The following is a 15390-nucleotide window of genomic DNA, read 5'->3' on the forward strand; positions in this document are numbered from 1 at the left end:
GTAGACGTGAGGTAGACGTGTTGGTAGACGTGTTGGTAGACGTGAGACTGATAGACGTGTTGGTAGACGTGTTGGTAGACGTGAGGTAGACGTGTTGGTAGACGTGTTGGTAGACGTGAGGTAGACGTGTTGGTAGACGTGAGGTAGACGTGTTGGTAGACGTGAGGTAGACGTGTTGGTAGAAGTGAGGTAGACGTGTTGGTAGACGTGTTGGTAGACGTGAGGTAGACGTGTTGGTAGACGTGTTGGTAGACGTGTTGGTAGACGTGAGGTAGACGTGTTGATAGACGTGAGGTAGACGTGTTGGTAGACGTGAGGTAGACGTGTTGGTAGACGTGAGGTAGACGTGTTGGTAGACGTGAGGTAGACGTGTTGGTAGACGTGTTGGTAGACGTGTTGGTAGACGTGAGGTAGACGTGTTGGTAGACGTGAGGTAGACGTGTTGGTAGACGTGAGGTAGACGTGTTGGTAGAAGTGAGGATAGACGTGTTGAGTAGACGGTTGACGTAGAGACGTGTTGGTAGACGTGTTGGTAGACGTGTTGGTAGACGTGTTGGTAGACGTGAGGTAGACGTGTTGGTAGACGTGTTGATAGACGTGTTGGTAGACGTGAGGTAGACGTGTTGATAGACGTGTTGGTAGACGTGTTGGTAGACGTGAGGTAGACGTGTTGGTAGACGTGTTGATAGACGTGAGGTAGACGTGTTGACGAAGTGAGGTAGACGTGTTGGTAGACGTGTTGGTAGACGTGTTGGTAGACGTGAGGTAGACGTGAGGTAGACGTGTTGGTAGACGTGTTGGTAGACGTGTTGGTAGACGTGTTGGTAGACGTGAGGTAGACGTGTTGGTAGACGTGAGGTAGACGTGTTGGTAGACGTGGGAGGTTGATAGACGTGTTGATAGACGTGAGGTAGACGTGTTGATAGACGTGAGGTAGACGTGTTGATAGACGTGAGGTAGACGTGTTGATAGACGTGTTGGTAGACGTGAGGATAGACGTGTTGGTAGACGTGTTGATAGACGTGAGGTAGACGTTGATGTGTTGGTAGACGTGTTGATAGACGTTGATAGAGGTAGACGTGTTGGTAGACGTGAGGTAGACGTGTTGGTAGACGTGAGGTAGACGTGTTGATAGACGTGTTGATAGACGTGTTGATAGACGTGTTGGTAGACGTGAGGTAGACGTGTTGATAGACGTGAGGTAGACGTGTTGGTAGACGTGTTGGTAGACGTGAGGGTAGACGTGTTGGTAGACGTGGAGGTAGACGTGTTGGTAGACGTGTTGGTAGACGTGTTGGTAGACGTGAGGTAGACGTGTTGATAGACGTGAGGTAGACGTGTTGGTAGACGTGAGGTAGACGTGTTGGTAGACGTGTTGGTAGACGTGTTGGTAGACGTGTTGATAGACGTGTTGATAGACGTGTTGGTAGACGTGTTGGTAGAAGTGAGGGAGACGTGTTGGTAGACGTGTTGGTAGACGTGTTGGTAGACGTGTTGATAGACGTGTTGATAGACGTGTTGATAGACGTGTTGATAGACGTGTTGAGACGTGTTGGTAGACGTGAGGTAGACGTGTTGGTAGACGTGTTGATAGACACGTGAGGTAGACGTGTTGGTAGACGTGAGGTAGACGCGTGTTGTAGACGTGTTGGTAGACGTGTTGATAGACGTGTTGGTAGACGTGTTGATAGACGTGAGGTAGACGTGTTGGTAGACGTGAGGTAGACGTGTTGGTAGACGTTGAGGTAGACGTGTTGGTAGACGTGTTGATAGACGTGTTGGTAGACGTGTTGATAGAAGTGAGGTAGACGTGTTGGTAGACGTGAGGTAGACGTTTGGTAGACGTGAGGGTAGACGTGTTGGTAGAAGTGAGGTAGACGTGTTGGTAGACGTGTTGGTAGACGTGAGGTAGACGTGTTGATAGATGTGTTGGTAGACGTGTTGAGACGTGTTGGTAGATGTGTTGGTAGACGTGAGGTAGACGTGTGGTAGACGTGTTGGTAGACGTGAGGTAGACGTGTTGGTAGAAGTGAGGTAGACGTGTTGGTAGACGTGTTGATAGACGTGAGGTAGACGTGTTGGTAGACGTGAGGTAGACGTGTTGGTAGACGTGAGGTAGACGTGTTGGTAGACGTGTTGGTAGACGTGTTGGTAGACGTGTTGGTAGACGTGAGGTAGACGTGTTGGTAGACGTGAGGTAGACGTTGGTAGACGTGTTGGTAGACGTGTTGGTAGACGTGTTGGTAGACGTGTTGGTAGACGTGTTGATAGACGTGTTGGTAGACGTGTTGATAGACGTGTTGATAGACGTGAGGTAGACGTTGTTGATAGACGTGTTGGTAGACGGTTGGTAGACGTGTTGGTAGACGTGTTGATAGACGTGTTGGTAGACGTGTTGATAGACGTGTTGATAGACGTGTTGGTAGACGTGTTGATAGACGTGTTGGTAGACGTGTTGATAGACGTGTTGGTAGACGTGTTGATAGACGTGTTGATAGACGTGAGGTAGACGTGTTGGTAGACGTGAGGTAGACGTGTGATAGACGTGTTGGTAGACGTGTTGGTAGACGTGTTGGTAGACGTGAGGTAGACGTGTTGGTAGACGTGAGGTAGACGTGTTGGTAGACGTGAGGTAGACGTGTTGGTAGACGTGAGGTAGACGTGTTGGTAGAAGTGAGGTAGACGTGTTGGTAGAAGTGAGGTAGACGTGTTGGTAGAAGTGAGGTAGACGTGTTGGTAGACGTGAGGTAGACGTGTTGGTAGACGTGAGGTAGACGTGTTGGTAGACGTGAGGTAGACGTGTTGGTAGAAGTGAGGTAGACGTGTTGGTAGACGTGTTGGTAGAAGTGAGGTAGACTTGTTGGTAGATGTGTTGGTAGACGTGTTGGTAGAAGTGAGGTAGACGAGTTGGTAGAAGTGAGGTAGACGTGTTGGTAGACGTGAGGTAGACGTGTTGGTAGACGTGTTGATAGACGTGTTGATAGACGTGTTGATCGACGTGTTGGTAGACGTGTTGGTAGACGTGTTGGTAGACGTGTTGGTAGACGTGTTGGTAGACGTGTTGGTAGACGTGTTGGTAGACGTGTTGATAGACGTGTTGGTAGACGTGTTGGTAGACGTGTTGATAGACGTGTTGGTAGACGTGTTGGTAGACGTGTTGATAGACGTGTTGATAGACGTGAGGTATACGTGTTGATAGACGTGTTGATAGACGTGTTGATAGACGTGTTGGTATACGTGTTGATAGACGTGAGGTAGACGTGTTGGTAGACGTGTTGATAGACGTGTTGATAGACGTGTTGGTAGACGTGTTGATAGACGTGTTGGTATACGTGTTGATAGACGTGAGGTAGACGTGTTGGTAGACGTGTTGATAGACGTGTTGGTAGACGTGTTGATAGACGTGTTGATAGACGTGTTGGTAGACGTGTTGGTAGACGTGTTGGTAGACGTGAGGGAGACGTGTTGGTAGACGTGTTGGTAGACGTGTTGGTAGAAGTGAGGTAGACGTGAGGTAGACGTGTTGGTAGAAGTGAGGGAGACGTGTTGATAGACGTGAGGTAGACGTGTTGGTAGACATGAGGTAGACGTGTTGGTAGACGTGTTGGTAGACGTGTTGGTAGACGTGTTGGTAGAAGTGTTGGTAGACTGTTGGTAGAAGTGAGGTAGACGTGTTGGTAGACGTGTTGGTAGACGTGTTGGTAGACGTGTTGGTAGACGTGAGGGAGATGTGTTGGTAGACGTGTTGGTAGAAGTGAGGTAGACGTGTTGGTAGAGTGAGGTAGACGTGATGTAGACGTGTTGGTAGAGTGAGTTGGTAGAGTGAGGTAGACGTGAGGTAGAAGTGAGGTAGACGTGTTGGTACACGTGAGGTAGACGTGTTGGTAGACATGAGGTAGATGTGTTGGTAGAAGTGAGGTAGACGTGTTGGTAGACGTGTTGGTAGAAGTGAGGTAGACTTGTTGGTAGAAGTGAGGTAGACGTGTTGGTAGACGTGAGGTAGACGTGTTGGTAGACGTGTTGGTAGACGTGTTGGTAGAAGTGAGGTAGACGTGTTGGTAGACGTGTTGGTAGAAGTGAGGTAGACGTGTTGGTAGATGTGTTGGTAGACGTGAGGTAGACGTGTTGGTAGACGTGAGGTAGACGTGTTGGTAGACGTGAGGTAGACGTGTTGGTAGAAGTGAGGTAGACGTGTTGGTAGACGTGTTGGTAGAAGTGAGGTAGACGTGTTGGTAGAAGGTAGACGGTTGTTGGTAGACGTGTTGGTAGACGTGTTGGTAGAAGTGAGGTAGACGTGTTGGTAGAAGTGAGGTAGACGTGTTGGTAGACGTGAGGTAGACGTGTTGGTAGACGTGAGGTAGACGTGTTGGTAGAAGTGAGGTAGACGTGTTGGTAGAGGTAGACGTGTTGGTAGAAGTGAGGTAGACGTGTTGGTAGATGTGTTGGTAGACGTGAGGTAGACGTGTTGGTAGACGTGAGGTAGACGTGTTGGTAGACGTGAGGCAGACGTGTTGGTGGTAGAAGTGGTAGGTAGACGTGTTGGTAGAAGTGAGGTAGACGTGTTGGTAGACGTGAGGTAGACGTGTTAATTGGTAGACGTGTGGTAGACGTGTTGGTAGACGTGTTGGTAGACGTGTTGAGAAGTGAAGACGTGAGACGTGTTGGTAGACGTGTTGGAAGTAGACGTGTTGGTAGACGTGTTGGTAGACGTGTTGGTAGACGGAGACGTGTTGGTAGACGTGTTGGTAGACGTGAGGTAGACGTGTTGGTAGACGTGTTGGTAGAAGTGAGGTAGACGTGAGGTAGACGTGTTGGTAGAAGTGAGGGAGACGTGTTGGTAGACGTGTTGGTAGAGTGAGGTAGACGTGATGTAGACGTGTTGGTAGAGTGAGGTAGACGTGAGGTAGAAGTGAGGTAGACGTGTTGGTACACGTGAGGTAGACGTGTTGGTAGACATGAGGTAGATGTGTTGGTAGAAGTGAGGTAGACGTGTTGGTAGACGTGTTGGTAGAAGTGAGGTAGACTTGTTGGTAGAAGTGAGGTAGACGTGTTGGTAGACGTGAGGTAGACGTGTTGGTAGACGTGTTGGTAGAAGTGAGGTAGAAGTGTTGGTAGAGTGAGGTAGACGTGAGGTAGACGTGTTGGTAGAGTGAGGTAGACGTGAGGTATACGTGAGGTAGAAGTGAGGTAGACGTGTTGGTAGACGTGAGGTAGACGTGTTGGTAGATGTGTTGGTAGACGTGAGGTAAACGTGTTGGTAGACGTGAGGTAGACGTGTTGGTAGACGTGAGGTAGACGTGTTGGTAGAAGTGAGGTAGACGTGTTGGTAGAAGTGAGGTAGACGTGTTGGTAGACTTGTTGGTAGAAGTGAGGTAGACGTGTTGGTAGACGTGAGGTAGACGTGTTGGTAGACGTGAGGTAGACGTGTTGGTAGACGTGAGGTAGACGTGTTGGTAGAAGTGAGGTAGACGTGTTGGTAGAAGTGAGGTAGACGTGTTGGTAGAAGTGAGGTAGACGTGTTGGTAGAAGTGAGGTAGACGTGTTGGTAGACGTGAGGTAGACGTGTTGGTAGACGTGAGGTAGACGTGTTGGTAGAAGTGAGGTAGACGTGTTGGTAGACGTGTTGGTAGAAGTGAGGTAGACTTGTTGGTAGATGTGTTGGTAGACGTGTTGGTAGAAGTGAGGTAGACGTGTTGGTAGAAGTGAGGTAGACGTGTTGGTAGACGTGTTGGTAGAAGTGAGGTAGACGTGTTGGTAGACGTGAGGTAGATGTGTTGGGAGAAGTGAGGTAGACGTGTTGGTAGACGTGTTGGTAGAAGTGAGGTAGACGTGTTGGTAAAAGTGTTGGTAGAAGTGAGGTAGACGTGTTGGTAAAAGTGTTGGTAGAAGTGAGGTAGACGTGTTGGGAGAAGTGAGGTAGATGTGTTGGGAGAAGTGAGGTAGACGTGTTGGTAGACGTGTTGGTAGAAGTGAGGTAGACGTGTTGGTAAAAGTGTTGGTAGACGTGAGGTAAACGTGTTGGTAGACGTGAGGTAGACGTGTTGGTAGACGTGAGGTAGACGTGTTGGTAGAAGTGAGGTAGACGTGTTGGTAGAAGTGAGGTAGACGTGTTGGTAGAAGTGAGGTAGACGTGTTGGTAGAAGTGAGGTAGACGTGTTGGTAGACGTGAGGTAGACGTGTTGGTAGACGTGAGGTAGACGTGTTGGTAGAAGTGAGGTAGACGTGTTGGTAGACGTGTTGGTAGAAGTGAGGTAGACTTGTTGGTAGATGTGTTGGTAGACGTGTTGGTAGAAGTGAGGTAGACGTGTTGGTAGAAGTGAGGTAGACGTGTTGGTAGACGTGTTGGTAGAAGTGAGGTAGACGTGTTGGTAGACGTGAGGTAGACGTGTTGGTAGAAGTGAGGTAGACGTGTTGGGAGAAGTGAGGTAGATGTGTTGGGAGAAGTGAGGTAGACGTGTTGGTAGAAGTGAGGTAGACGTGTTGGTAAAAGTGTTGGTAGAAGTGAGGTAGACGTGTTGGTAAAAGTGTTGGTAGAAGTGAGGTAGACGTGTTGGTAAAAGTGAGGGAGACGTGTTGGTAGACACACCCCTCCCCCATTGGACTTTCCGGAGGCCGTCTTCGTCCGATCGTGCCGCTGCATGGAGAAACCACTGAGTTCTACGTACATATCAAATCTAATTTTATTTGTCACATATGGGTGTTTAGCATGTTATTGCAGGTGTAGCGGAAATGCATGTAGAAATGCTTATAGTAATCCAGCGATGTTTCTGCAACACATATAATATTGCTGCTTTTCAAGTCTCTCTGATATTAGACTCGCGAGTGAAGCTCATCCATCTTATTCTCCGGTAACTGAACATTTGCCAATAGAATGGAGGGGAATGCCGGTCGATTTTCTCTTTGTTCTAGTCTCGCCAGGATGCCGGCCCGTCTGCCACATCTACGCCTGCAGCGTTTTGATAGCCAATGAAACAAAGGTCCGGTATGAACAAAGGAACAGCTGAGTCGAAGTGGGATTTGAAGTTAAATTGAGGTTGGTAACTGTCGATCTGATGTCCAGAAGTGCTTGGTGGTCACGTGATAATAGTATGAACTTTCTGTACAAAAAAAAAAGTCAAGATAAACACGAAAAAGTCACTAAAGTCTGTTTGGAACTCGTAGGATGTCGCGCTTCTCCGTCGGAACCATCTTTCTGTAAGGGTTGTCGTCGGTGGAAGGAGGAGAGGACCAAAGCGCAGCGTGGTCAGTGTTCATCTTTTTAATAAGAAACTGAACACTTCAAAAATACAAAACAACAAAGTGACAACCGAAACAGTTCTATCTGGTGCAGACACACAAAGACTGAAAAATATAGAAAAACTAACATAGACTGCCCACCCCAACTCACGCCCTGACCATACTAAATAAAGACAAAACAAAGGAATAAAGGTCAGAACGTGACACTTTCTTAGAGAATATAGAACTGCATCTTGCGCAACTCTATACAAATAAGAGAAAGTATTGTACTTCAGCTTGTAGGCTATGTGTAACTGTTAAAGTAAAATTAGGTATGTTTGAATGTGTTTACAATAACCTGCACCATTCCTTCCTCCGTTCGTAATCACTGATCTGACATAATAGGGATGGGTGTGAGACAGGCTTCCAGTAAGTAGCTTTCACCTATCCACCGGTGATGTTAGATCATTGATAACATTCAGGAAGGACGGAAGGAACGACGCATGTTGAAAGTTTACGGACAGACGCACTTCTCTGTCAGAGTTACACGTATCAGGTCAAGGACTTGGTCACGTGCCTGGTCAAGTGGTCTTATTTGGTCTTATTTGCAAATGGGTGCACAAGACCTGGTGCTGTGCAGTAAACAATGCCTCTATCAGGCCATATGTCAAACAAAACATACTTCATGAGGTCCAGTGCCTGGGACAGGAGGGTACTGTATCGACCGCCCTCGGAAGTATCATGGAAAGTCAACACACACATCTGTAAACTGCTCATTAAGAGTTGAGGCTCATACATATTTAGAACAGTTATTGGAACAATGATAATGGATACATGCTTATAAATTATTATAAACAAATCAATTAGACTGAATAAGATTGTAGCCCTCACCATATATCAACCCTTAGTGATGCTTTATGAACTTAGCAAAAAAAAAAGAAACTTTCCTTTTTCAGGAGCGTGTCTTTCAAAGATAATTTATAAAAATCCAAATAACTTCACAGATCTTCATCGTGAAGGGTTTAAACATTGTTTCCCATGCTTGTTCAATGAACCATAAACAACTGATGAACATGCACCTGTGGAACGGTCGTTAAGACACTAACAGCTTACAGACGGTAGGCAATTAAGGTCACAGTTATGAAAACTTAGGACACTAAAGAGGCCTTTCTACTTACTCTGAAAAACACCAAAAGAAAGATGCCCAGGGTCCCTGCTCATCTGCGTGAATGTGCCTTAGGCATGCTGTAAGGAGGCATGAGGACTGCAGATGTGGCCAGGGCAATAAATTGCAATGTCCGTACTGTGAGACGACTAAGACAGCGCTTACAGTGAGACAGGATGGACAACTGATCGTCCTCGCAGTGGCAGACCACGTGTAACAACACCTGCACAGGATTGATACATCCGAACATCACACCTGCGGGACAGGTACAGGATGGCAACAACAACTGCCTGAGTTACATCAGGAACGCACAATCCCTCCATCAGTGCTCAGACTGTCCGCAAAAGGCTGAGAGAGGCGTGGTTTTGTCTCACCAGGGGTGATGGTCGGATTCTCGTTTATCGTCGAATGGAATGAGCGTTACACCGAGGCCTGTACTCTGGAGCGGGATCGATTTGGAGGTGGAGGGTTTGTCATGGTCTGGGGCGGTGTGTCAGCATCATCGGACTGAGCTTGTTGTCATTGCAGGCATTCTCAACACTGTGCGTTACAGGGAAGACATCCTCCTCCCTCATGTGTTTCCCTTCCTGCAGGCTCAACCTGACATAACCCTCCAGCATGACAATGCCAACAGCCATTCTGCTCGTGCTGTGTGATTTCCTGCAAGACAGGAATGTCAGTGTTCTGCCGTGGCCAGCAAAGAGCCCGGATCTCAATCCCATTGAGCACGTCTGGGACCTGTTGGATCAGAGGGTGAGGGCCAGGGCCAGGGACATTCCCCCCAGAAATGTCTGGGAACTTGCAGGTGCCTTGGTGGAAGAGTGGGGTAACATCTCACAGCAAGAACTGGCAAATCTGGTGCCTTGAGGAGAAGATGCACTGCAGTACTTAATACAGCTGGTGGCCACACCAGATACTGACTGTTACTTTTGATTTTGACCTCCCCCTTTGTTCAGGGACACAATATTCCATTTCTGTTAGTCACATGTCTTGTTCAGTTTAGGTCTCAGTTGTTGAATCTTGTTATGTTCATACAAATATTTACACATGTCAAGTTTGCTGAAAATAAACGCAGTTGACAGTGAGAGGACGTTCCTTTTTTTGCTGAGTTTATGTCATGTTGATGAAACTCCTAAAAAGTCCTGCTTCATAAACAGAGGAATGCTAGCCTCAAGACTTCCCCGACCTTGTTGACATGCTAGTTTATATTATATGGTGCTCTGCTGTAATATCATAGCCACTTCCACTGTGCCTTAAGATGAAACCTTAAATCCCTGCTAACTCAACAGTGAACTTGCTCTTCCCCTCCTTTTATTAAGGAAATCCGGAGTCTGTCTCTTCCATTTGTCCAGTGGTTTCGGTGATTTGTGATCAGTTACATTCACGTACTTCATTGTCGTTTTTCCCTTTAAGTGGATCAGAAACCATAGGAAGGTCATGGCTGATATGTTCTTGGTTGTATGTGACAATAAACTATGGCCATGACTAAGGTCATAGAAACTAAAGTCAAAACGAAGGTAATTTTTGGTACATAGAGCAGAGGTATTCAGGTATTCACAGAGTGTTTTTGGTAGATAGAGCAGAGCTATTCAGGTATTAAGAGTGTTTTTGGTAGATAGAGCAGGGGTATTCAGGTATTAAGAGTGTTTTTGGTAGATAGAGCAGGGGTATTCAGGTATTCAGAGTGTTTTTGGTAGAGCAGAGCTATTCAGGTATTCAGGGTTTTTAGTACATAGAGCAGAGGTATTCAGGTATTACATTCATTGTTGAGTTTATATTGAATGTTATTGTTGTGCCTTAGGTATTCGGAGCATCTGGCTATCCTTCCCTCGGACCAGCCCTCCCAGGGGGCAAGTTCCAGCCCCTCTGAGGAGGCAGGTGGGGTCAGGAAGCCCTCTGCCAACAGGGGGAAGAGGCGCCGGCGCAACCCTGAGCTAGATGAATCACAGTACGAAACAGAGTACACCACTGGAGGAGAAACTGGCAACGAACTGGACCCAGAGGAGTGGGAGAGGTGAGACACACAGGGAGGCATACACATGCACATGCACATACACATGCACATACACATGCACAAATGTATTACACGCATGACTAACTCACTTTCGATAAAAGCGTCTGCTAAATGGCATATATTATTATATCACACAAATTGGCAGGCACATTCACACGCACACACACACATGCGAGCGCAGGCGGGCATATTCACACACACACAAACACACGTTCACACTCACACACACCTGCAACAATGCAATGGTAGTGGGGGACGTTAGACACACACGGCAAGCACTCATACACACACACACACACACACGCACGCACGCACACACACCCAAACACTAGAGCCATATTAGTCAGAGATTTTACACACACACCCAGTACACGCTTTGAAGAAAAGGTGTTATCGAGAACTTGAATAACCCTTTTTGGTTCCAGGTAGAACACTTTCAGTTCCAGGTAGAACCCTTTTGGGTTCCAGGTAGAACACTTTCAGTTCCAGGTAGAACCCTTTTTGGTTCCATCTACATGGAACCCAAAAGGGTTCTTCCAGAAACCAAAAAGGGTTCTACCTGGAACCAAAAAGTGTTCTACCTGGAACCAAAAAGTGTTCTCCTATGGGGACAGCTGAAGAACCCCTTTGGAACTCTTTTTTTCTAACAGTATAGCAGTCTGGGCTGGTCTTGTTTGGTCCAGTACAGTAACTAATCTCTACTGGCATGCCATTCCACATGAGGTTGTAATTGGAAATAATGAGAGAATTGGGCCAAAGGTTTAAGGTGTTGGGGGTCAGTTGTGGGTAGGTCGTTAGTGAGAGAGCTGCATCCACCTCCCCTCTGCCTTTCCTCTCCTTGAGACTGAGAGGGCCCTGGTGAGAGAATTGGGATCTGAAAACCATTATTTGACTGGTGTAAAACAGAAGATATGAAGCCCTAGCTTGCTTTACTGTGTATTACAAGGAGCATTAAATTCCTGTAAATGGTCAAGAAGTGGCCAAAAAGAAAGCGGAGCTTCTCGTTGAAATATGCTGAGTGTACAGCAAGACAGAATATGACCCTAATACTGTTGATCATAGTACATTCGAGTTCTATTGATCAAATACACTACATGACCAAAAGTATGTGGACATCTACTCGTCGAACATCTCATTCCAAAATCATGGGCATTAATATGGAGTTGGTCTCTCCCCTTTGCTGCTGTAACAGCCTCCACTCTTCTGGGAAGGCTTTCCACTAGATGTTGGAACATTGCTGAGGGGACTTACTTGCATTCAGCCAGAAGAGCATTAGTGAGGTCGGCACTGATGTTGGAGCAATTAGGTCTGGCTCATAGCCGGTATTCCAATTCATCCCAAAAGTGTTTGATGGGGTTGAGGTCAGGGCTCTGTACAGGCCAGTCAAGTTCTTCCACACTGTATGGACCTCGCTTTGTGCACGGGGCATTGTCATGCTGAAACAGGAAAGGGCCTTCGCTAAATTGTTGCCACAAAGTTGGAAGCACATAATTGTCCAGAATGTCATTGTATGCTGTAGTGTAAACATTTCTCTTCACTGGAACTAAGGGGCCTAGGCCAAACCATGAAAACAGCCCCAGACAGTTATTCTTCCTCCACCAAACTTAACAGTTGGCACTTGGGGCAGGTAGCATTCTCCTGGCATCCACCAAACCCAGATTTGTCCACCGGACTGCCAGATGGTGAAGAGTGATTCATCACTACAGAGAGCGCGTTTCCACTGTTCCAGAGTCCAATGGTGTCGAGCTTTACACCACTCCAGCCATCGCTCGGCATTGCACATGGTGATCTTAGGCTTGTGTGCAGCTGCTCAGCCATGGAAACCCATTTCATGAAGCTCCCGACAAACAGTTATTGTTCTGACGTTGCTTCCAGAGGTAGTGACTGTTGCAACCAAGGACAGACGTTTTTTTACACGCTTCACCAACCTGTGGTCCCGTTCTATTAGCCTATATGGCTGAGCTGTTGGTTCTAGATGTTTCCATTGCACAATAACAGCACTTACAATTGACTGGGGCACCTCTAGCAGGGCAGAAATGTGATGAACTGACTTGTTGGAAAGGTGGCATTCCTATGACGGTGTCACATTTAAAAGTCACTGAGCTCTTCAGTAAGTCCATTTCTACTGCCAATGTTTGTCTATGGAGATTGCATGCTTGATTTTATACACCTGTCAGCAACGGATGTGGCTGAAATAGCCAAATCCACTAAGTTGAAAGGGTGTCCACATACTGTTGTGCATGTACAGTTGAAGCCGGAAGTTTACATACACTTGGGTTGGAGTCATTAAAACTTGTTTTTCAACGACTCCACAAATTTCTTGTTAATAAACTATAGTTTTGGCAAGTCGATTAGGACATCTACTTTGTGCATGACACAAATAATTTTTCCAACAATTGTTTACAGACAGATTATTTCACTTATAATTCACTGTATCACAATTCCAGTGCATCAGAAGTTTACATACACTAAGTTGACTGTGCCTTTAAACAGCTTGGAAAATTCCAGAAAATGATGTCATGGCTTTAGAAGCTTCTGATAGGCTAATTGACATCATTTTAGTCAATTGGGGGTGTACCTGTGGATGTATTTTAAGGCCTACCTTCAAACCCAGTGCCTCTTTGCTTGACATCATGGGAAAATCAAAAGAATTCAGCGAAGACCTCAGAAAAAGAACTGTAGACCTCCACAAGTCTGGTTCATCCTTTGGAGCAATTTCCAAACGCCTGAAGTACCACGTTCATCTGTACAAACAATAGTACGCAAGTATAAACACCATGGGACCACGCAGCCATCATACCGCTCAGGAAGGAGACACGTTCTGTCTCCTAGAGATGAACGTACTTTGGTGCAAAAAGTACAAATCAATCCCAGAACAACAGCAAAGGCCCCTGTGAAGATGCTGGAGGAAACCGGTACAAAAGTATCTATATCAAAATATTTGGATATATTGAAGCAACATCTCAAGACATCAGTCAGGAATTTAAAGCTTCGGTCTTCCAAATGGACAATGACCCCAAGCGTACTTCCAAAATTGTGTCAAAATGGCTTAAGTACAACAAGGTCAAGGTATTGGAGTGGCCATCACAAAGCCCTGACCTCAATCCCGTAGAAGATGTGTGTGCAGAACTGAAGGCGTGTGCGAGCAAGGAAGCCTTCAAACCTGACTGAGTTACACCATCTCTGTCAGGAGGAATGGGCCAGAATTCACCCAACTTATTGTGGGAAGCTTGTGGAAGGCTACCCGAAACGTTTGAGCCAAGTTAACCAATTGACAGGCATTGCTACCAAATACTAATTGTGTACTGTATGTGTATGTAAACTTCTGACCCACTGGGAATGTGATGAAAGAAATAAAAGCTGAAATAAATAATTCTCTCTATTATTCTGACATTTCACTTTCTTAAAATAAAGTGGTGATCCTAACTGACCTTAGACAGGAAGTAAATGTCAGGAATTGTGAAAAACTGGTTTTAAATGTATGTAAACTTCTGACTTCAACGGTATAGTGTATGTGTAAACAATGTCTAACAATATTCTCTGACTTTTTCTATTTCTCTCTCTCTCCCTTCAGCGTCTACCCAGAGATAACGTCAGACGGCCAGCGTCAGGAGTACAAGAGGGAGTTTGATGCCGACCTGAGGGAGTACAAACATCTGTGTGCTGAGATGGATGACATCAGTGACCAGATGAACAAACTCAGCAGGCAGCTGGACACACTGGACGAGACCTCCGCCCAGTACCAGGTGAGAAACCAGAGGGAGACCAGTGGAGGCTTTTTTATTTTAAATGTTATGTTATTATTTTTGAGAGTACAGCAGGAACTGTAGAGAGAGAGAGACAGCCAGTAGGGTCATAGAGATTGTGGAGACAGCCAGTAGGGTCATAGAGATTGTGGAGACAGACAGTATGGTCATAGAGAGATGGTGGAGACAGACAGTATGGTCATAGAGAGATGGTGGAGACAGACAGTAGGTTCATGGAGAGATGGTGGAGACACAGTAGGGTCATAGAGAGATGGTGGAGACAGACAGTAGGGTCTTAGAGAGAGGGTGGAGACAGACAGTAGGGTCATGGAGAGATGGTGGAGACAGACAGTAGGGTCTTAGAGAGAGGGTGGAGACAGACAGTAGGGTCATGGAGAGATGGTGGAGACAGACAGTAGGGTCATAGAGAGAGGGTGGAGACAGACAGTAGGGTCATAGAGAGAGGGTGGAGACAGACAGTAGGGTCATAGAGAGAGGGTAGAGACAGACAGTAGGGTCATAGAGAGAGGGTAGAGACAGACAGTAGGGTCATAGAGAGAGGGTAGAGACAGACAGTAGGGTCATAGAGAGAGGGTAGAGACAGACAGTAGGGTCATAGAGAGAGGGTAGAGACAGACAGTAGGGTCATAGAGAGAGGGTAGAGACAGACAGTAGGGTCATAGAGAGAGGGTGGAGACACAGTAGGGTCATAGAGAGAGGGTGGAGACACAGTAGGGTCATAGAGAGAGGGTGGAGACACAGTAGGGTCATAGAGAGAGGGTGGAGACACAGTAGGGTCATAGAGAGAGGGTGGAGACACAGTAGGGTCATAGAGAGAGGGTGGAGACACAGTAGGGTCATAGAGAGAGGGTGGAGACACAGTAGGGTCATAGAGAGAGGGTGGAGACACAGTAGGGTCATAGACAGGCTGTAGGGTCACAGACAGACAGAGGATGGAGGTGGGGGCTACAACCCCTGTCGCCAGGGGCCATATGTGTGTCCGGATGGTGGAGGGCTGGTGTCAATTTAAATAGGAGGACAAGCTCAATAATATGAGCTCTCCTTCCTTCACCAGCCTCCACTGAGATACACACTTAGAACCAGGGAGAAATAGTTATTATTCTCATTCTTTACTTTAGGTTGTGGCAGAGGAATATAATCGACTGAAAGACCTTAAGAGGGTGAGCAGACATTTCTATGAAATCTTTCTACATTATAAAGAATGAACTTTTACCACCCCATAATGGAGA

The 15390-nt window shown here is 46.5% G+C and overlaps 1 protein-coding gene across 1 annotated transcript in view; it reads left to right on the top strand.

Moving 5' to 3' along the window:
* Positions 1 to 15390, top strand: part of si:ch73-61d6.3 (occludin) — an 83555-nt gene that overhangs the window by 65023 nt on the left and 3142 nt on the right. Inside the window, exons 5-7 of the mRNA XM_065009264.1 lie at positions 10182 to 10394; positions 13969 to 14140; positions 15280 to 15321. Of these exons, the coding sequence (XP_064865336.1) occupies positions 10182 to 10394; positions 13969 to 14140; positions 15280 to 15321 (427 nt within the window). The remainder of the gene's footprint in view (positions 1 to 10181; positions 10395 to 13968; positions 14141 to 15279; positions 15322 to 15390) is intronic.

Source organism: Oncorhynchus nerka, linkage group LG24 (genome assembly GCF_034236695.1).
Source record: "Oncorhynchus nerka isolate Pitt River linkage group LG24, Oner_Uvic_2.0, whole genome shotgun sequence".
In the NCBI taxonomy this organism is placed as follows: Eukaryota; Metazoa; Chordata; class Actinopteri; order Salmoniformes; family Salmonidae; genus Oncorhynchus; species Oncorhynchus nerka.